Source organism: Peromyscus maniculatus, chromosome 5 (genome assembly GCF_049852395.1).
Source record: "Peromyscus maniculatus bairdii isolate BWxNUB_F1_BW_parent chromosome 5, HU_Pman_BW_mat_3.1, whole genome shotgun sequence".
NCBI lineage: Eukaryota > Metazoa > Chordata > Mammalia > Rodentia > Cricetidae > Peromyscus > Peromyscus maniculatus.
Window position 1 is genome coordinate 95,828,875 of NC_134856.1, and position 22,409 is coordinate 95,851,283.

General features: G+C 46.9%; 1 protein-coding gene across 2 annotated transcripts; it reads right to left on the bottom strand.

Moving 5' to 3' along the window:
* Positions 1–169: 169 nt before the first annotated feature.
* Positions 170–20,988, bottom strand: Lgals8 (galectin 8). Of its 2 annotated transcripts, none has more exons than XM_042278222.2 (10): positions 20,910–20,988; positions 14,034–14,180; positions 11,303–11,391; positions 9,834–10,044; positions 8,073–8,192; positions 7,449–7,505; positions 6,022–6,048; positions 5,270–5,358; positions 3,380–3,545; positions 170–365 (listed from the first exon to the last, which is right to left on the bottom strand). In XM_042278222.2, the coding sequence occupies exons 2-10, from the start codon at positions 14,073–14,075 to the stop codon at positions 216–218; spliced, it is 951 nt and encodes a 316-aa protein (XP_042134156.1). In that variant the 5' UTR covers positions 14,076–14,180; positions 20,910–20,988; the 3' UTR covers positions 170–215. The 2 variants fall into 2 exon arrangements, with proteins under 2 accessions (XP_042134156.1, XP_006980223.1); XM_006980161.4 differs by lacking the exon at positions 20,910–20,988 and adding an exon at positions 17,675–17,812.
* Positions 20,989–22,409: the final 1,421 nt, after the last annotated feature.

A 22,409-nucleotide genomic window follows, 5' to 3' on the forward strand; every position in this document is an offset into this window, starting at 1 on the left:
CAGGGCTTACAAGGGAAGCTGGGGTTGCCCCAGATTTGTTCCTCTGAACATAGAGGTAGCCACTGCATGGCCAGGCCTGAGAACACCAGGCAGAACTTGATGTTGTATGAGCTCAATTTAACAACATAAACAATGTGGTGAAAGCGAGATGCATTTGACATGGCCAGGATCACATAAGCCATTTTGTATTTCAGTAGTTTTGGCAGTCATGGTAGCTACCAGCTCCTTACATCCAACAAACGGATATCACCATCAACTGCTAGTGTGTCAATACTGCTTAGGTCTTTAAATCTGTGTTTGTACTCCAGGCTGTGCACACCATTTACCGCAACTTTGAATTCTCGGACATCACAGTAAATTATCATCTAAAAAGAAAGGAGAAATTTTATGTTTCTTCTATATTAATAGAGGGTCAAAAGGAAAACCATTTGGCTTACTTTGAGCTTGGAGATGTTTCCCCAGCCTTCTACCATTGACTCCCCTTCTGAGTGATTTCAAAGGCGACCCAAATCCCCAATGCACCATGTGGCATCTGCATCAACCCACCATGTCTCACCAGGTCCTTCCCATTCTGCTCCTGGTTCATAGAAGGCTGGGAACTGTCTCTCCTCGTGATATTTGGGAATTAAGAGAAAGCTGCTAATCGCTGCCCCCCTCCCCTTCTCTGCGAAGCTGAGCCTTGGAACCTGACTATCCTGCTTCGATGCTAGGGTCTTGGCCATGTCAACTGATGAGGTTCCAACAGCTTGGGACACTTGGTAAGGAGAGCAGTTACTCAGTAATCCTAACTCTGTCCTCGCTCAGAACATAGTGGCCTTTCTACCTCTTTCCAGAAAGCTTTTCAGGGCTGACACCCCAGGCTCTGTGCAGGAACTAGCAGCCTGGCAGATGCATCACTGCTGCCCACCCTTCAGAGCACTTTCCTACCGTCTGAAGCCAGTATCCTGTAACACTGCCTAAACACCTAACCCCGCACTTCCGCTGCCACACACTTAAGGCCAGTAGGCCACGGACCGTGCCAAGTGGCCACTCACTGAAAATGCCATTGTGCTCCTTGCCACGGTGAAGACTTTAGAAGACAGCACAGCCTGACTTTGGACCGACCCCACTCCCAGAGATCAGACTAGAGCATCAAATTTGAATCTGCAAACAACCTCGTTAAGGTTCTATTTGTTAGACGGTAGGATGGAAAAGCTACCACAGGAAGTCAGAACGAGGAGGAAGTGAGCATGTAATGTAATTGACTGAAACCAAAGTAGCGCTACACAGGGAACTGGGATTATCTATTGAGATAACTCCCCAAGAACGGGGGAAATCCCAAGTTCAACTAGCTGGAAGGGATCTTGGGTGATGTATGGCTAACAAATCTCAAATCATAATATATAGTCTCCTGTTGTGTGGCTCAACAGGAAAAAGTGGAGAGGCCGGGCAAGAAGCCAGATGCAACCCTAGCAAGTTCCCTCTGCTGTATCAAATAAATGCGGCAAGTGAAAACACTGCGGCAAAACAAAACAGGAAGGCTCGTGACCTGCAGAGTGCATCTGCCTAGAGAGGAAGTGAAACAGCACAGATACCACCCCCCACGTGACCTCAGAACAGCTGGGAAAATACAGTTCTCGGGCTCTAGTTCTGGCTGCCCTGGACTTCCGCCTTCAGAGCTGGAGGTGGCCACACTGTGTGACTAGGCCTAACGGTATCCAGTATAGTAAAGCTGATGCTTGGTGAGCTCCACTTGATGCCGTGACAGGGAGGTGTCGTGACAGCCAGAGTCACATAAGCTGCTTTGTATGTGAACAGCATCCCAATGCAATACAGTGTTGGATGCGATTTTAAGACAAGAGCTAGGGGTGGTAGCTCAGTCAGTCGGTGTGCGTGCCTGTGAGGCCCAGCATGACTGTTTTTAAAAAAGAGTACTTCTAATGACTTGTTCAAAGTGCCCTAAACATGGCCTTCCAGGTCTTGCTCAGCCTTCGACATTCACAACCAACACCCACACCTTCAAGGAACCTGCCATGTCTAGTCCACATCTGCCCTCCAAGCACTAGGTTACTTCCTTATCCTGGAACTTGGAAATATGTGAATGTCGAGTTACCATATTCTGGTCAGCTTGGCCTTCATGCTTTACCAACCAGTTGAGTGAGTCCCTGAGAACTCCAATAGTTTAAGCATCTGAGTTTAAAATGGAAAGCATAACCTTGAAAGGCCATGAGAGGTGGTCACCTAAGCTAGTGAGAAAGTTTAGCCAGCCACCTAGCATCTACATCCCAAGGAGATTGCACTCTCCAATCAGAAAGCATCCCAGAAGGAGGCTGGAGAGATGGCTCAGTGGTTAAGAGCATTAACTGGTCCTCCAGAGGATCTGGGTTCAATTCCCAGCACCCACATGGCAGCTCACAATTGTCTATAACTCCAGTTCCAGGGGACCTGACACCCTTACACAGACCTACATGTAGGCAAAACACCAATGCACATATAATATAATATAAATAAATAAATAAATAAATAAATAAATAAATAAATAAATAAATAAATAAATAAATAAATATTTTTTTAAAGAAAGAACACCAGAAAACAATGCATACCAGGGACTAGAAATTAACTACCTACCAAGAGGACCAGCTCCTAGAAAGAAATACTTCCACCTGAAACTATGGAGGCTGTGGATGGTGCAAACACACAATTCGAGGGTTCCCATGTATTGCTTACAAGTATGTATGTGTTGCCGGGGAGGTGATTCAGTAGATAAAGTGCTTTGCACAGGACCTGAGGTAAGGAAAACTCTGGGTGTGGTGGCATGTACCTCTATTCCCAGTGCTGGGATGCAGACATAGGTAGAGCCTAAGGCTTTTGGCTAACCTAGCCAATTGGTGAGCGCCAGGCTTAGTAAGTGATGTGTATCAAAAAATGGGGAGAGAGCTACAGAAAGACACCTAGCATCAACATGCGCGCGCATGTGCATACACATACACACACACACACACACACACGCACGCACGCACGCACGCACGCACGCACGCACGCACACACACACACACACACACACACACACACACACGCATGCGTGCGCATATGCACTCATGCCAAAAAAGAGAGTACCCATAGTTCCAGTCCTGAGACAAAATTCCTGCCAGAATTCCTTGGGTTACACAGATATTGTCAATATGACAAATGTCAAGTAGTCTGGTATGTCAAGTATACTGGCCCTGCTGTTTACGCCAATGGCCTGTGTTCAAATTACAACCTCCACAGTCAGTGAACAACAGCACACAATCCCTACATAGGAAGTTGGGTTTGATTTAAATAAAAGTCATTTTACTGTGTTCTCAGGATTCTTTTTTCCCCATCCCATTTCAAAACAAAACAAAAAGCATAATCTTACCTCAAAGTACATTCCAAGACTAAATGGGAAGCTGGTAATATTTCTCTCCTCTTCTCCCCAGGCATCCTGAAGAAAGGAATTTCTTACAAATGCTTTCATGTTCAGGCGTGGGTTCAAGTGTAGAGCGATATCCCTTGATTTTCCTGCCATTAGGTCAACGTTAAAACTGTAAGAGAAAGAAAAAACCCTTAGATTTGAACTACTGTTCTAACTACAAATCACGCACGTGCACGTGGAACATGGGGGGAGGGACTTCCAACTCCAAATTTGCATGCTACTGACTCATTTGCATGGGAACATGAGGGAGGGGTTTCCAACTCTAAATTTGCATGCTGCTGACTCATTTGCAACATGAGACGAGGATCAGTGCTGAGGCTATGGTTTGGCTGAGCAACAGCTGGATGTTCAGAACAAGTAAACCCCATGAGTACTCAGGCTGCAGGACTCAGGGACCCTCAATGCAAGCATTCTCCAATCAGTTCCACATGTTCCCTTTTGAAAACACCCTCCTACCTAGGAAATAAAAAGGGTTTGTGTGTGTGTGTGTGTGTGTGTGTGTGTGTGTGTGTGTGTGTGTGTGAGAGATACATGGGGGTGGGTGTGCACACAGAAGCCAGAGGTTGACATTAGGTATCTTCCAATACTGCTTTCTAACTCACTCATTTTTAAAGAATCATTTTATTATGAATTTTTAATTATGCATAAATGCATAGCTATGTGCATGTAAGTGCAGATGCCTGTGGAGGCCAGAAGAGGGCAACAGATCCCCTGGAGCTGGAGTCAGTCGAGATTGTGAGCTGCTTAACATTGGCGCTGGAAATTGACCCCCACAAAAGCAGTACACATTTTTAATCACAGCCTTCTCTCTAGCCCTTCTACCTTAATTTTTTTGAGACAGAGTCTCCCCTGGGATCCTCCTGTCTGCCTCCCAGTACTGGGGTTATAGGTACATGCCACTACACTCAGTTTTTTCACAGGGGTGATAGTAATCCAAACTTTACCTACTGAACCATCTCCTTAGCCCCACCCCTGAAGTCGTTTTTCTTTCTTTTTTTTTTTTTTTTCTTTTTTTTTGAGACAGTCTCACTGTGTATTCTGGTTGGCCTCACAGAGATTCACCTGCCTCTGCCTCCCGCATGCTGGGATTAGACTTGCACTACCCTGCCCAACCCAGGAAAGATTCTGTATCACAGAATGGGAACCTCATCTGGGTTTGACCTGGTATGACTGGCAGAGATGAAGGTATTGTAAAGAGGGACTTGTATCTCTCATCTATTAGACTGCTGAAACAATGGACCCCAAGAAATGGGCATTTCCCAGGAATCTCAGGCTAGGAGAAGGAAATCGCACCAATCAGAGTAGGAGCTGGTTGCCTGGGAAAATATTTGCAACTTGTAAGACCGCGTGAAGCCCAAACAATAATGGGCCAGTGGTGCTGGGACCACACCCTGACTGAGACTGCTGAGAGGTACAGATCCTTGGCCCTCTATTTAAACCTGAATCTTGCCACAGGACCCTGCACCCGAGGGGTCTCTGGATCTCTTCGTCTCTTCCCCATGTGGCTATGCTGAATAAATCCTTTTTCTGCTTTCTGCTATTCGTCTGGCTGTTTCATTGGCTCCTTGAGGGTGGATAGCTGAACTTGGCTTCTTAGGGTATGGACTGTGACCCCAAGTTTAGTACACTGAGGCTATCCTAGGCAAGAGGAGCCTGGACAAACTTTCACCTACCTGGGCAAAAGAGGGCCCAGGCAGAACCTGTCCTTAGTCCAGACTCTGCCAGCGGCTCTTTGGGGGGACCTTGCACTGCCGTGTTTCCTCTTTTCAGGAGAGCCCACCAGCTCCACCAACACACCCCGAGTCCACGGCACCGTGAAGCGGCAGTACTGACCCTTTAGCCACTGTGTTCACTTCTCCCTTAATGACAACCGTCCGTCCGGGGCCCATGGAGGCGTTCAACCTTGCTTCAAACGGCAGGCTCTGAAAGGGGCACAGTCAGAGTGAGGCGGCTTCAGACAGGGAAATTCCCAATATGCAGGCAGGTTCAGAGTCTGTGAACCCCAGGAAGGCACAGACCTTTGCTTTCATCTCAGCTGGGGGCCAGGTCCTGGCTCACAGGACACACTCAGTGATTGCTTTACACTACAAAACAGCATCGGGGTCTGGGTGGCACCTGACACCTTTTGCATGAGACATGGCCTCAGAGCTATCAGTGCGTGGGGCCTAAGGTCATTCTGTCTAATGGGACCAGCCACCCACACGAGCGGTTCAGACACATGCCAGATGACATGTCTGTCCAGGAAAAGTACAATGCCGGGGGCTGCCTTGGGCTTCTGTTGAGAGTGCAGGTTACATGTAGCCGTTAACTAGAACTTAATTTCTATACAGAGTTAAACTGTTGGCTCGTCAAACCTTAGACAAACAGCTGGGAGGTAGGGTTTTAGTGTGAGTGACAGCGGAGTCTATGCTCTTGGTGGCCAGTTCTGGGTATGATTTTAGAAATGTCTCCTCTATTACCAGGTTACAGGGAACCGTTCTACAATAAAGTGTGGAAAGAATACAGCTGCCTTCAAGGTTCAGCTGGTCATGGTCTGGGTTGTTTATAAAATGTCCCACATGGAATAACCAAGCAAAAGTACTCACCAATTGTGCCTTGCCAGACGTATGTACCTGGTGGAAGAGAAAGAAGAGTGAGAACAACCGAGTGGGCAGGCTGACAGGTTTGCAATAAGCAGCCTGCTGTGGCTTCGTGTATCAGTGCCTCGTCTGCCTGGGTGTGACACAGGCACCGTGCTTCGGGACAGGCGCCATGGAGCTTATGAGGAGCAACGTGGCCTGGAGTGGAGTCTGGCATCCTTCTCCATGTGGATACTTTATCACCCATAAATTACGAGTTGTTCAAAGGTTTACATGTGAACTTCAAACATCTTCCCTATCCTCCCCAAGAACCCTCCAAATACTGACATGTTGTTCCACCTGTAAGCATGATATGCAGAGGGGTAAGGCCTTGCTCTTTTAACAACACTAAAGTGTCCATTTTAAAACTGCTCTGTTGCCACAAAGGGGCAGAGCGTTCATCTGCAGCGCACCTGGTGTTCAATATTTGCAAATGCTTCGTTCCAATACCCCTTAGGAAGTCAGGGTGACAAAGTGCTGTTTACGTGACCCACGGAGCGGTGGCCATTTGAACAGACAGATTACACAGCAACCAAAAACACAGCACCCAAGACCACAAAACAGTACGCCCCTTGGCTCTCAAATGGCTGCTCCTGTCCTGGCCTCTCATTAAAAGCCCTAATTTGGGAAGCTGGGAAGACAGCTCGGTTGGTAAGGAGCTTGCTATGCACCCATGTAAAAGCCAGGCATGGGACCTGCACGTTTGTAACCCCAGTGCTGGAGAGGCAGAGAAAGGAGGATCCCCAGGCCAAGCTGACCAGTCAGTCTAGCTGATAGCTGAGTCCCAGGCTCAGTGAGAAACCCTGTCTCACAAAAATAAGGTGTAAGAGTAGGGGAGATGGTCCAGAGGCTAAGGCAATTGCAGGGCAAGCATGAGGACTAGAGTTCAAATCCTCAGGACCCATGTAAATGCTGGGCCAGCACGGAGGCCCCATGTAAATGCTGGGCCAGCACGGGGGACCCATGTAAATGCTGGGCCAGCACGGAGGCCCGCCTGTAATGCTAGCACACGACAGCATCTCTAGACAGCTGAGTTGGCGAGCTCTGGGTTCAACCAAGAGACTCTGCTTCAAAAGGCTGAGAGCCATCAAGGAAGACATCCAATAGCTATTTCTGACTTTCATACACAGGTGCCAACACACATGTGAACATGTATACACATGCACATACTATACACATATACATGCAAAAATAATAATAATAAATATGTAGAGCAATTGATAAAGACTTCCAGAGTTGACCTGTGGCCTCCACACATATGCACACCCACATATACACCTGCACACACATGAGCAAATACAGAAAATTCCATAATTGAAAAAAAAAATAAAGCCTTCCTTCCACTGATAGTAACTAAGAACATTTTTAAACTGGTTTATAAAGAGAATATTTACATTTTCTCTACTTATCTGCGTCAGTCCCAGGGTAGATGTTTCCATACTCTGTAAACCCTGCAGAAAGACATGGATTAACTTTAATGTCCATCAGGATCTTTTAAAAATATTGCACATAATAAAAAAAATTAGTGATATTGAGCATGGAAAATTATTGAGAATTATGATAAAAATGCAACTGAACACTGGGGTCCACCGCAAACTGGCAAGTTTGTGAGAACAAGATGTTAATAATGTTAATGAGATCATGAGCACACGAGCAGCTGGACACAGCTGCTGAGAGTATGACCTGTTCACATCCTGGGAACAAGCTACCCGTGTCCAAGAAACTTGCATTCCAGTACGGAGAGAACTGCCTTACAGAAGCATTTGTTCACTCCCATGGACAGGAAATACACACTAACCAGATAAAAAGGTATTCACTTTGCAGGCTCACTCTAGATTTGAGGTCCCATAAACAACAAAAGCCTGGTTAGTGAGCAGGACCCAACTAGTCTGAAAGATTTACACTTCTTTTATCTAAATGGAAGATGTAAATTAAAGAAAATTCCTACTATTTGGTCCGACTGACTGTAAAAAACACTGTCCCCAAAAGCCCCCAGGTATGTGTGGAAGGTCACTTACCGAGCTGAAGCTGAACCCAATGGAGTGAATGTTCACTTTGCCATAGACGCCTAGGGTGTCTATCTTCTCTGGGCCAATCCTGTGGGCATACAGCAGAGTGTGCTTCCCATTCACAGCCACCTGGGCAGACAGACGGCAGTGCCCTCAGAGCATGGTAATTAACTCCTTATCCAAATAGAAATGTCTCCTTACAGGGTGGGAGTGGCGCTGTGGTACAACACACTTGTCCCAGGTTCCATCTCCAACACCACAAAAATGAGTGAGTGAATGAATGAATGAGAGAAAGGAAGGAAGGAAGGAAGGAAGGAAGGAAGGAAGGAAGGAAGGAAGGAAGGAAGGAAGGAAGGACTTCTTAGGTTTTCCCACAGTTCTATGCTTACATTGTGACAAAAGCAGCCACCACACTAGCAGAAATCCTGAACTGTTTGAGTCTTCTCTGATTAAGCACCCGGGTCATCTCTCAGGGCCCCAAGGGTCACACATGAGGTCTGAAAGCCTAGGAGGCAGGTTAGCTCTGCCTAATTGCCCCCCACCCTCTCTAAGGGCCACACTCTGACAGAGCCCACCTATATGGGAGGCACAGTTATGTGCTGACTTCACGAAGTGAAAGCTCACAGCAGGGGGTGACGGTGACGGTGCACACCTTCGATCCCAGCGCTGGGGAGGCACAGGCAAGTGGGTCTCTGAGTTCCAGGACAGCCAGGGCTACAGAGAAACCCTGTCTCAAAAAACCAAAACCAAAAAAACCAAAAAACAAAAAAACCAACAACAGCAAAACAAACAAAAAACCAAAAAGAAAAAAAATGCCGGGCATGGTGGCGCACACCTTTAATCCCAGCATTTGGGAGGCAGAGGCAGGCAGATCTCTGTGAGTTCGAGGCCAGCCAGAGATGTTACACAGGGAAACCCTGTCTTGAAACCCCTCACCTCCCCAAAAAAGCACACAGTGAGCTTGCTGACTTATCTGAGATTTCTTATCTCTAAGTTGTAAAAACCGTACTCAATGGGCTAGAGTTGTATGGGATGATAAAGTGCCATCTGTGAGTTCTCTGCACAGTGCCTCCAAATGCCAGGTGGTGTGTCAGAATTCAGGAGACATAAGTGGCCCACAGTAGGGTCCACAGTAGGGCCTCTCAAGGAACTTAAAAAATCCCCACGTACAATAAGCCCAGGGCAACATGGCCGGTACAGCTATGCTGACCAAGACGGAAGGGGAGACCGGTAAACTGAGGAGTGCAGGGGCTTCCAGAGAGCAAGGTCCCACGGGACCTAGACCAAGATGTGCACCCACTCCTGGAGCCGGAGGATCTCTGGTTTACAAGCCCTCTGTGGGTTTGAGGGCTGGTACTCAAAGGAACCCCTGCAGCCGACTATAGCCCAGGAAGTCAGCGGCTGTGTTCACAAGCCCCCCGGGTATCTGGCTGTGAGACTAGGCTTGCCCCTTTGGAGTGCACCCTGGCCACCAACAGTCTGCTCATGCAGACTTTTCCACACGTTAGGTGGTGGTGGTGTGGGTGTGTGTGTGTGTGTGTGTGCGCGAGCGCGGGGGTGGGGGTGGGGGTTATCATCCACTCCCCTAACAGTGACATGATGCTGTGTCGATGCGGAACTTAGCCCTCCTAAAAGAAATAAGACCTAGGAAGGAGTATCTGTTCTGGGCCTGTGTTTCCGTCTGGACGGAGAATGACGAATGTGATGCCTCCGGTAGCCTGAGATGCCCCTAAGCCCGCTCACACCCTCCCTTTTCCTCTCAGCACCCACCTGGAATTTGTTCTTGAGCACCATGATGACGATCTCAAAGGACTTTTCTTTTTTGAAGGGCATGTCATAGGTGATCTCCTCCCAGCCCCATTTCTCGTTCGTCATCGTGTTACAAACGATGCAGTTGGACCTTTTGAAGCGAGGGTTGAAGTGGAAGGCCACGTCAGCCCTCGGCTTCAGGCTGTTACCATGCTGTAGGTCCACCTGGAACCTGAGCAAGGGCAGAGCGGAACCACTTGAGCCCGTGAAGGTGAGCCATGGGAAAAGTGTAGCGCCCCACCCCCCACCCCCGCACCCCTTCCTTCATCCACAGCACCTGATGGGCAGCCTGCCCATCTTCCTCTCCGCCCTCCTCAGTGACAGAGCCCACAGTCTGAGCTGGGTTGACAGTGAGCTGCATCTGATTTTCATCCACTCCTGCTCCGCGCCCCCACCCCCTGCTCCACATACACCTCCAGCCTTTCCAAGCATGAAAGTGAGGGTGCATTTTCAGCCGAGGATTCTGATTGTGAGGCCTGCCCCCAGGGGTACGCAAGTCACAAGTTGATGGGTAGGACCGGCTGCAAAGCTCAGAGGTCTCTGAGGGATACTTTCCACACATCTAAATCAATGTCAGCCACTCAGAACTGAACTCAACTCTGACTGGCATGACCTGTGATGGTTGCTCTTCCTTGTCAGCTTGACTGCATTTTGGATCACCTAGGAGACACACCTCGTGGTGTGTCTGTGAGAGCATTTTCCAGAGAGGTGTGACTGAGGAGGGAAGACCCCTCCTGAAATGTGGACAGCACCACCCACAGACTAGCGTCCCTGACTGAATACAAAAGAAAAACGGAGACAGTGAGCTCTCTCACCTTCCTAACTAGGGACACAATGTGACCAGCTGCCTCAAGATCCTGCCACCATAGCAGAGTTGCTCTTATTCCCCACCAGGGTGGACTGAACCCTCAAATCACGAGCTTGAAATAAAGCTTTCTTCCTCTTGTTGCTTTTCTCAGTAACAAGAAAAGGAACCAACACATCCCGAGTTTATACCCAAAGCAGACACTCAGCAAAGCCGCCAACACTGTCTTGAGAGAGACTGTGACAGTGTTGAGACTCTACCGAGACGTCCTGCTATCCAACAACCCCCTTTTCTATAAATGCATCAGCTTATATTGAAACCAGACTTAAAGCAATGATATAAAAAAAGTCCAGTAACCAGCTGGGCATGGTGGTGCAGGCCTTTAATTCCAGCACACAGGAGGCAGAGGCAGGCACATCTCTGTGAGTTTCAGGATAGCCTGGTCTTCAGGAGAGCCAGGACTATGTAGAGACCCTGTCTCAAAACAAAACACCCCAGTAACCTTCACCCCATTACTCATCCCCCTCACCCCTCGGCAGAGCTACTAGTGATGCAGCAGCCCTCATAACATCAAAGTGGCCTCTCCACAGTCTCGGGGAGACTTCCACAGGACACAGGATCTTACCTGTCCACATCATTAGGAATATGTCCACGGATTACAATCAAAGAGCCAGGCTTCAACTGCTCAGAAATGGTGCCAACATAGGGGATTGTCTAAGGGAAAGAAATGTTACAAATGTATTTTCATAAACAGATTCAGCTGCAAGGCAATTATAAGCAAACTCGGTGACTATGGGAGGCTAGTAACAGATGACGACCTTGAACTTCTAGCTCTCCTGCCTCTCTGCCTCCCAAGTACTGACTACAGGCAGTCACCAGGCCCAGCTCTGGAGTACTCCTGTGTGGGAGGCAGACAGTGCCTATGTGACCAGCACCAGATAAAAGACCCGAGTCTTCAGTCTCCCCGGCAGACAACTCCACGTGGGTGTTACGCAATGGAGGATCTGAGAGGCCCGGGAGCATGTGCCGACTCTGCCCCTGAGCCTCTTTGTCTGGAGAATTGCTCCCTGACCTTTGGCTGCAACAACTCAACAGCTACAATCATAAACCCGTGCTGGTGACTCGGGACAGTGGGGTGTATTGTAGCCTTAGGGACCTGGGTTCCGAAGGAGCCATTCCTCAGCTCCAGCTGGGGTTAATGTTGATGAGTGGTTGATGAATGAGGTGTAGCAGCCGAGCCAGACTCACGTCTACTAACTTCTTGGCCAGCTGGAAATCAAGAAAGAGTGCCCTCAGCTCTTTACAAGTCAGGTGTGGTGGTTCAGCTTGCAGTCTCAGCACTTGGAAGCTGAGGCAAAAGGACGATGTATGTTGCAGACAGCCGGGGCTACAAAGTAAGACGCCTGCTCTCATCTCACAAAACAAAAGCAAGAGTGCCCAGAACAGCACCTGCAAACTCTCTGGGGGATGATGATGTGCCCACAGAGTCCCCGTGACAGAGTCCCCGTGACGGCGTTTCTGGTCTACAGTGAAGACAACATCTTCCAAAGGACTCACTCAGTCTGAATGGAGAAGAGTGAGTCCCGCTTTTATTTCTTCAAATTCTTTCAGTGAAACTAATGAAAGACATACGCCACGTGGGAAAAAAGACACCACCAGTTACAAAGTTTACTTTGTCTTTTCCAAGAAGTGTTTAAACATAGACAGAGCTTGCATCAGTCTGGACAAAGAACACTAAGGCCTTCATGAGGTCAAAACGAAAAGGTAACAACAGTTCCTGTCTTCATCACACCAAGTACAGAAAAAAAAAATCACATGCACACACACTCACAAACACATACACTCACCACATACACATATACACACATGCACTCTCCCGTACACATGCACACACATGCTCACACAAGCACACACACATGTACACACTAACACACACAGAAGCCTGATTGTATTTCTTTCCAGTCCACAACCTTGGGGTGTTTTTAACTACAACATACATAAAGTCACTTTAAATGTCTTCACTGGTGACCAATTTTGTAAACCTTCCCTTTTAGACCTTTTGCCACATAAATCTATTTCTCCCCCAAACTCAGTTTGCTTGACATGGTGTCAAACCTTTCTTTCACTACGACACTATGAAGGTTAGGGAGGAAAATTAAAGCTATCATATCCTCAACACAAACACACAACCGATGTAGACCTCACTTCAGTGACTTTTGCCATTTCTCCTACCCAAGGGTCTCCTTAAGGGTCACCAAAAGCCGGTGGCTCTATGCCAGGCCTCTATCCACATGCAGTGGTAAGAGGAAATCTGGCCTAGCTAGAGAGTCTCACAAGCACAGAAAAGCAGAGCAGGCTCTTCACGGGCTTCTAGAAGGACCAGGATGTCAAGTGTATTTCCCAGCAATTAGTCAGGGACTCTTAGCATCGGCCTGAACTGGACAACAAGCTTTGCCTGGGTCTCTCACCACTGGCTCTTGATGTTTCTACACTACCAAGCAGTGTTGGAAAAAGACAGGGGAAGCCTGAGACATCAACTTCTTGTGGGCAGTTCTCATTTCAAAAAGACTACAAAAAACCAGGTGTGGTAGAACACACCAGTCTATACTCCCAGTACTGGGGCTGAGACAGGAGGATTTCAAGTTTGAGGTCAGGCTGAACAGCAATGCTTTCTCTCAGAACAAAAACAAAAACACCTAACAAATGAATGAACAGTGAAGGGGTGGAGATGTGGCTTAGTGGTATAATACACCCCAATCATGAAGCCATAGGTTCGATCCTCTGTAAGACAGACACAGACAGACAGACAGACAGACAGAGATATGGGAGAGAAGGAAGGAGCAAGCAAGCCAGTAAGCTAGCTCAGCAGTTAAATGTGCCCGCTGCCAAATCTGATCACCTGAGTTCAGCTTTGGAACCCCAATAGTAGGACAGAAGAACTTCCCTTTGTGTGTGTTGTGGCATCAAGGTATATGCATGCACACATAACACATACACAATAAACAAAAATCTAAAAAAGAAGCAGGAGGGGAAAACTATGTAGAATAAGAAATTCATTTTCCTTTAAAAGTCATGCTTTTAAGATCTGAGACATACCACCCCCCAAGACCCTTAAATTCTCTGCCCCATGGTTCTCATCACATGGAGCTGTCATTGTTCCTCCCCCGACCTGAGAACAAGAACCCCATCTACTTTTCAGCCTGTACCCTCCACAGTGTCAACCTTCCAGGGAAATGGCTATTATGCTAACTGAATTGTGTTCATGTCTGGTCCCCAACGGATAATTATAACTTGAGTGCATTTTCAGTCAATCTTACTATAGGCAAAAAAAAAATGATTTGCTAAAAATCTGTTACCGGGTTATAGATGATATTTTGCAGGTTGTTTAAGGACAACATGGTTCTTTTCCAATTTATAATTGATATTGTTGATTGGAGTCTCTCTTCTTTATACAAGGCTTTACCGATGTTTCATTTAAAGAATACTCAAATTGAAAACTTGTCCTGTGTAAAAGCAAAATGGAAAGGTAAGCACACATAGTTTTTCTTTAAACTTTAATATGCAAATTATATTATTTTAATGATAGCTACCAGGTAATAGAATGTTAGTATCACCAAAGACATACTCTACATTCTTTTTTTTTTTCTTACATTCTTTTTTTTTTTTTTTTTTTTTGGTTTTTCGAGACAGGTTTCTTTGTCTAGCCCTAGCGTCCTGGAACTCTCTCTGTAGACCAGGCTGGCCTCAGACTCACTGAGACCCACCTGCCTGTGCCTCTCAAGTGCTGGGATTAAAATCATGCACCACCACCGCCCAGCTCCTACATTCTTAGCAATGTATTTATAATTAAATAATTTTAAATTATCAGTGTAGTGTAACACAAATCTTAAAAGGTCTTATAATAAAAAAAAAAAAAACTCAGAGCCAGATATTGGGCTGAAAGCTGAAAGATCAGAGAAGCAGAACAGCCAGCCATTAGCTTACCTCTGCGAAAATCCTCAGCCTCAAGAGAGCAAGTTCCTGTTTCCTCACACCTTATATACCTTTCTGTGTCCTGCCATATTACTTTCTGGGATTAAAGGCGTGTGTTACCACTGCCTGGTTCTGTTTCTCTCGTGTAGCCCAGTGTGGCCTTGAATTCACAAGAGATCCAGATGGATCTCTGCCTCCCGAGTGATAGGATTAAAGGTGTGTGCCACAACTGCCTGACCTCAATGTCTAATCTAGTGGGTGGCTCAGTCCTCTGATCCCCAGGTAAGCTTCACTGGGGTACACAATATATCACCGCAGTGTAGGAAGTATCTTAAAAATACCTAAGCAGAAAATTCCATGGAGTTTCCTGTTAAAAATACTAAAACTGAAGCTGGGCGTTGGTGGCGCACGCCTTTAATCCCAGCACTCGGGAGGCAGAGCCAGGCGGATCTCTGTGAGTTCGAGGCCAGCCTGGGCTACCAAGTGAGCTCCAGGAAAGGCGCAAAGCTACACAGAGAAACCCTGTCTCGAAAAACCAAAAAAAAAAAAAATACTAAAACTGTAAGTGTGGTGGAACATACCTGCAATCCCAACCACTTGGGAGGCTGAAGTAGGAAGGCTACAAACCGGATGCTTGCCTAGGCAGTTTGGCAAGACCCTGTGTGGCGGGTAGAGTAAGAATGGCCCCCATAGGCTCATATATTTAGCACTATTTGAAAGGAGTAGGAGGAGTAGCCTTATCTGAGGAAGTATGTTGGGTTTGGGGTGAGGGTGGGAGGTGGCTCTGAGGTATCAGAAGTCTAAGCCAGGCCCAGTGTCTCTCCCTTCCTGCTGCCTGTGGATCCAGATGTAGACTTTTCAGCTACCTCTCCAGCACCAAGTCTGCCTGCATGCTGCATGCTCCCAGTCACGATGACAATGGACTTAAACCTCTGAAGCTATGAGCAGGCTCCAGTTAGATGTTTTCCTTTATGAGTGTTGCCATGGTCATGGTGTCTCTTCACAGCAATAGAATAGTGACTAAGACATCCTGTCTCAAAATAATTTTATAAGGGCTAAGGTATAACTGAGTAGAGAGCTAGGAGACCAGTGGTCATTTACATTGTGCTTAGTGTGACTGAAGCCGTGGGTTCAATCCTCAGCACCAAAAAAAAAAGTGAGAAAAGGGTTCGAGGGTGTGGTTCAGTGATAGAGCTTGTCTAACATGCTCAAGGTCCTGAGTTCAGTTCTTAACACAAAAGCAAAACTCGAAACCCTAAACTGAAAAAATGGCAAATACCATCCAAACAGTCCTATTAAACTATGAGAATATTCATTTAACTTTTCCTGTTTGTTGAACAAGTAGGAATCACATTGTAGGACTGCCCTGTAGTTGGTTGTTTACTCTTTACTTTTTTGGAGGACCTACCACCCAGCTCCCAAATAAAACACACAGAGGCTTATTATTTCTTATGAATGCCCGACCTTAGCTTGGCTTGTTTCTTGCCAGCTTTTCTTAAATTATCCCATCTACCTCTTGGCTCTGGGCTTTTACCTTTCTCTATTTCTGTATATCTTTTCTTTCCTTCTTATTCCATGTCTGGCTGTGTGGCTGTGTGGTTGTGTGGTTGTGTGGCTGTGTGGCTGGCCCCTTCTTTTCTCGATTCTTGATCCACACTTGCTTCCCAATTCCTCTTTTTCTCCTCCTATTTATTCTCTGTCTGCCAAGCCCACCTATCCTTTCTCCTGCCTTGCTATTGGCCAATCAGCTCTTTATTAAACCAATTATGTGGTTTAGGACAGGCAGAGTTACACAGATTCACAGAGTTAAACAAATGGGACATAAAAGAATGCAACACATTTTTGACATTAAACAAATGTTCCATAGTACAAACAAATGTAACACACCTTAAAGTAATATTCCACAACACTGTCCTGGGGATTGAACAAGTTTAAATAATGGAAACCAGCTCAGTATGTGTTCGCTAGTATTACTAGAAAAGATTGCTCTTCAGCCAGCCAAATTAAATAAATTTGAGGTGGGATGGGGAGGTCTAGCCACTCCTCTGAATACTAGATACAATGTTCTGAATCAGCGCGGTTTTTATTTTTTAAAGATAAAATTGCCTGCTCCACTATGCCTGTGATACATTTTACTACCTCTAGGACTGATGACTCAAACCAGAACCAAGCCAGAAAATGAAACTAGCGTTTCCTGCAGTTGACTTCCTACAATTCTATCAGGCTGTACAACAACAGGCACTCGCCAAATCTGTTAGTTTTTACTGGGGAAAAGAAAATTGAATCTTTCAAACCTAGACCCCTATCTAGTATTTGTCATTAACTATCGCTTTATTCAAAACCTCTGAACCTTTAGTTCTGCTCCGTGCAATTCAGGAAGCACAAACCAGAGGAAAAAGGAGACAAGAATTGCCATCACCACATCCATAATTGATACTTTGCCCACAGAGAGATCCAGATGGCCTAGGCTGGCATTAGATAACTAGTTCTTGAAGTCTCCAGGCAAGTCTCAACATCCCAGCCACAAGAAGTCATAGCTTAGGTTTTAGGATGATCCCCAAACCCAGAGAACTTCTGTTTTCCCCACGTTCAACACTGGGGTCGAATGACTCAGCATCCTAAAGTGCGTGTCTGGGATCACAGAGTGTGGCAGGGCTGTCAGTCAACTGTCCCGGGGCCTGTCATTCTTGGGGATCAAGGTGACACTCGCGCCCACCCCCACCCCCACCCCACCCCTCGCTGGGGATGGAGACCACAGTCGGGGAGCTGCCGGTCGAAGAAGCCTCATTCGGGGCGGGCGGCGCCGTCCCGACACTTCGATAGGAGGACAAACCTCAACCCACGACTACCTCCCGCAGCCCAGTGCCTGGTGTCCGGAGCCCAGTGCAAGCGTCATGATGGGGACGGCGGGACGGCGTGTCCACACTCGAACACCCTTCGGATTCCTATCCGGGGACAGTGACAACTCAATGCCCCTGAGCCCTGACAACCCAATGCCCCTGAGCCTGGCGTCGCCGGGACTCACCCAAGTCCGGTGCTTAGTAGGTGCTGCACTCTGACGTGTGCCCTGCAGGACACCTTCCGGGTTCCCCCGCGCGACTGCAGGCTGAGGGCGGGGTTAGTCCGCCGCCGTTTCCGCGCGCACGACAGCGGGGGCGGGGCGTCCGAGTGCTGCCAGCCAGGGCTATGGGTTCTTCCCGTCACCCCTGCAGACCACTGGCTGGCTGCGGGAGTGGGGCTTCTGAGTTCGTTCAGGGCTGGGGTGTGGTTTACATATAGTGCTGGAAGCCCCCAAGTTGATTTCCAACCAGCTCTACACAAACTGGTCGGGGTGCATGCCTGTAATCCTAGCCCTTGCCAGGATCATACATTCAAGGTCGTCCTGGAGAACTTAAGGAGTTCTGGGTCACTTGGGGACAGACACTGTATCTCAAGGGTGATAAAAATGCATTTAAAGAGTAATTGTGGGCGGATGTGGTTGGGGCCAGGGCCCTCCCGATTATACCTCCTAGCAGCCTTGGGTCAGAGCCGAGCAATGCTGTGCGCCAATCAGATTTAGCAGCCGCTGTAGATGCGAAGGAAATCAGTTCAGTGTTGCTCCAGCAGGAAACCCCCATCCTGTGAGCAGTAGCCTGGTCATGCCAACAGTAGGATTCACCAGTTGTTCTGTGTTGGGTTTTGCTAAGTGGGACGCTTCCTTGGGGAACAGTTTAGACAGTGGGGTGCTCGATTCTGAGCAGAGTAGGTGGTCAATAAACACTCAACTGCACGGTCAGGGGCCTGCACTGCTGACAGTTTGGCCTGTTTCGTACAAACAGAAATACAAATAAAAATGTAGGTGTACTTTGAGCGGCTGCCTAGTTTTGATGTGCTAAAGGGCTCAAAGTTATGTTCTCTTCTTGACTTTTGCCCGTGTTTGTTTTTGAAAGACATGTTTGACATGGCCTATTTTTTCCCTCTGGTTGTGTGTTTTGTTTTGAACTTGAATTCATGACAAGCCTCTTAGCAGCAACTTTGTGTTCTGATTCATTATTACTTTTTCCTTTCTTCCTCTTGTCGGTTTTCTAAATTTGATTCATTCAAGATTCTACTTGAATAGTTGGATTTAACCCTTGATGTGCACTGCCTTAGCGTTGTAGTTATTGTTAGGTGGGATGGGCTTCTAACTATACTTTCTGAGTTTTAAGTTGAGAAAGGAAATTTGCCATACACTTTCCCAATACCTTGTGTAAATCCTCTAAAGAAATAGTCCCTAAAAATTGGACTGAATGCTACATTAGGGTAAGTGAGGAGCAATTGAGTATCCAGTGTTGCTTGAGTCTACCACTTCTTTACAAGGCTAAAATAAGTTAAGATAAATTCATCTCAGTACTGGATGTATTCCAAGTTGTGGAAATAGCTACTGCAAAGTCCTGGGGCTCTTGAGCGCCACTGCATGCTCTGAAAACAAAATCATCAGCGGCAGTGCTGAGGCTCGCAGGTGGCAGGAAGGTGAGATGAGGTCATGGGAATGAGGTTCCCTAGGAGAGCAGATAGGAGGAAACAGCCTTAACCAGAGCCCCGAGGAGAAAAATCCAGGAAGAGAGAAGGAGCAGCTTTGGAGACCTGCTGGTAATGGTACCAAAAGAGAGCAGCCAGGGGTGCCACATTCTCTGAGGGGTCAAATGACAAACAGGATCAGTGGACTTCAGACCCCAGCAGAGGTCACTGGGGACTGACTTCGAAGCAGTGGAGAAATGAGAGGTTAGGAAAAGGTGGAAATAGTAGCCTTAAACACTAAAATCATTTTGCTGGGAAGAACAGGGAAACAGCACCATGGCAAGGGAACGGAGGTAAAGAATGGTTTTGGGGGGCCTGGAGAGACGCCTCAAAGTTTAGAATGTATGGTACACGGCGCTTGCAGAAGACCTGAATCCAGGTCCTAGTACCTACAACTGCAGTTCACAGTCTCTTGCAACTCTAGGTCCAGAGGATGATAACCTCTCCTGGCCTCTGCAGCCTCCTGCAATTATGTACGTGCACACGCACACACAATAATACACACAATTAAATCTTTTTAAAAAGATTTTCATTTTTGAAGGGTGGGTATTTTTGAGATGCTGTGGTCTTATGCAGCCCAGACTAGCTTTGAACTCTCATTTCTCCTGCTCCATTCTCCCAAGTACTAAGGTTATGTGTGCCTTCTGCTTTGTTTTTTTATTTTAAGAGACAATACAACAGTGGTGACCTTCAGACTTTGTAACCAGGAACCACAATGAGAACTATTTCCACTGTGATTTCAAATGTTACACAAAGAAACAAGTTCTCACAAAACTCACTGTGGGATTGATAAGTCCATTTTAAAAATGCTATTTGTGTACACACATGATGCACAGACATATGTGTTAGCAAACATATAAAATAAAAATCTTTTTAAAGTTAAAAATGCAGCCAGGCAATGGTGGCACACACCTTTAATCCTAGCACTCAGGAGGCAGAGGCAGGTGGATCTCTGAGTTTGAGGCCAGCCTGGTCTACAGAGTGGGTTCCAGGACATCCAGGGCTACACAGAGAAACCCTGTCCCAAACAAACAAACAAACAAACAAACAAACAAACACAAACAAAAACCCAAAAAGTTAAAATGCCATTTATAATCCACTAAAATGTTGGCATGACCCACTAGTGACTAGTGAGTTGTAGCCAGAAGTCCAAGAACACTTAGTGAAGATTAAAGTCTGCTCACACCAGCTTTGAGAGGCAACCTGTGCTTTTCCACGTGTGTTGATACCTAGGCCAGGACACCACTCTTTACTAAGAAAATAAGCAAGTACTCCCTCTTAGGACTTTTCTCTCTTGAGAGCCAGATGTGAAACCTTTACCGTCATGTGACTCCAGATGCCTGTAGAGTCCAGAGGTTAACCTTGGGTGTCGTTCCTCCAGAGCCAGCCACCTTCGTTTTTGAGACAGCGTGTCTCACTGGGACCAGGAGCTTTTGGATTTGGACTGGCTGTCCTGGCTGTCCTGCAATCCCCAGAGATCCTCCTGTCTCTGCCAGTGTTGGGATTACGAGGGCACACCACCACACCTGACTTTTTATATGGATATTGAGATCCAACACAGGTCCTCACGTGTGACAAGCACTTTACTGACACCTGTCTCCCTGGCCCGGAATCCTTTCGTTTTGACCTAATGTCTCCACCCACGCTTGAGAAGTATCTCCCAGGAGCACTGAACCTCTCCTTCCTCCAGCCAGGCCTCTGTTCAGATCCACAAAGCTTACCTCCTATGTTCTACGGGTTTCATGTCCCACGCCTTAGGATTTCAGCTGAGAGAAGCAAGCTTCTAGATCTGGTTACATCACAAAATAATAGAATCTTAATGATGGGAGAGATCTTATGAGGAGTGTAAATTGAAGGATGACATATTGTCCTACTCCTTAAAATAGTTTCCCCTGACTATCTTCAAGTCTACAACATGCTAGTATTAGGAAATATTGAAGTATTTGATATGAGAAAATGTATCTGAAATTGTGTAAATTTAAAGACTGAACAAGATACTATAAAAGAATATAAAGATTTCTATGTTCTATATAGTAGTATTTATGAATGTATATAAAGGGAGACCCAAGATGTCTACCCACTAGACGTAGACTGGCACAAAACAAAATGGACTTTTCTGGAGCTTAAAGCCCCTCGGAGTCAGGCTGTCGTTACACATACGTTCACCTGTTCCGGTCACATCACTGGGATTCATCAAGAGGATTCCCTCAGTAACCCAGCCGTGCTCGCACACACACATACACCTGCTGTCATGCACATGTAGACAGGGATCAGAGGAAAGCTTTGGGGAGTCATTTCTCTCCTCTCACCTTTGCTGGGGTTCCATTGAGCAAACTCAGATTGTCAGGCTTATTCACCGCCCTGTTCATCCTCTCTCTCGTGTGTACATACATGAACGTGTGTGTACATATTTTTATTCAGAGGCCAGGAGTCACTGGGTGTTAGCTTTGTTGTTATCTTGACATAAGCTAGTCACAGGGAAGAGGAAGTATCAGCAGAGGAATGGCTTCCATTACGTTGGCCTGTTGCCATGCCTGTGGAGCATTCTCTTGACTAATGATTGACATGGGAGGGTCCAGCCCACTGTGGGTGATGCCTTGCCTAGGCTGGTGGTCCTGGGTTGTGTAAAAAAGCAGGCTGAGCAAGCCCTGGGTAACAAGTCAGTAAGCAGGGCTCTTCTGTGGCCTCTGCTTCAGTTCCTGCCTTGAGTCCTTGCTGTTGATCCCTTGTGTGATAAGATTCACACAAGCCCCAAAACCCTGTCTTCCCCCAGGTTGGTTTGGGTCAGTGTTTTTATCGCAGTGACAGTGTCTTTCTTTCCTGCTTTCTGCCTGTTCCTTTGAGGCAGGGCTTTCCCTTGAACCCAGCCAGGGCTTGTGTTTTCTCAGCTGGGCTGAAATCCAGCAAGCCCCAGTGATTCCCCAGTCTCTGCCCTACTCATGAGTGCAGCAAGTGCTCCTAACCACTGAGCCATCTCTCCAGCTTTGAGTTTGGCATTGAGACAACCAGATCCCCTCTCTTCATATCCCTCCTTATCTTTTATTGAAAACCGAAGCCAACTTTACTAACACGTCCACCTTTCTAGACACTCAGAGGTGTGTGCAGACATAACCATCACCTACCACTGACTGCTGGACCTTCCGGGAGTAGGGGCCCTGACTGAAGGTGGAAGAGGCTGTGTTTCTGAAAAGAGGACCATTTGCTGGAGTAGCATTTGGGGT

Excerpts from the sequence above, each read along its gene's own strand:
- Lgals8 (XM_042278222.2), bottom strand. The coding sequence starts at position 14,075 with ATGTTGTCCTTAAACAACCTGCAAAATATCATCTATAACCCG. Across the intron at positions 10,045-11,302 it reads ATTCCTAATGATGTGGACAG|GTTCCAGGTGGACCTACAGC; the intron begins GTAAGATCCTGT and ends GCCCTTGCTCAG. Across the intron at positions 7,506-8,072 it reads TTGGGTTCAGCTTCAGCTCG|GGTTTACAGAGTATGGAAAC; the intron begins GTAAGTGACCTT and ends GTCTTTCTGCAG.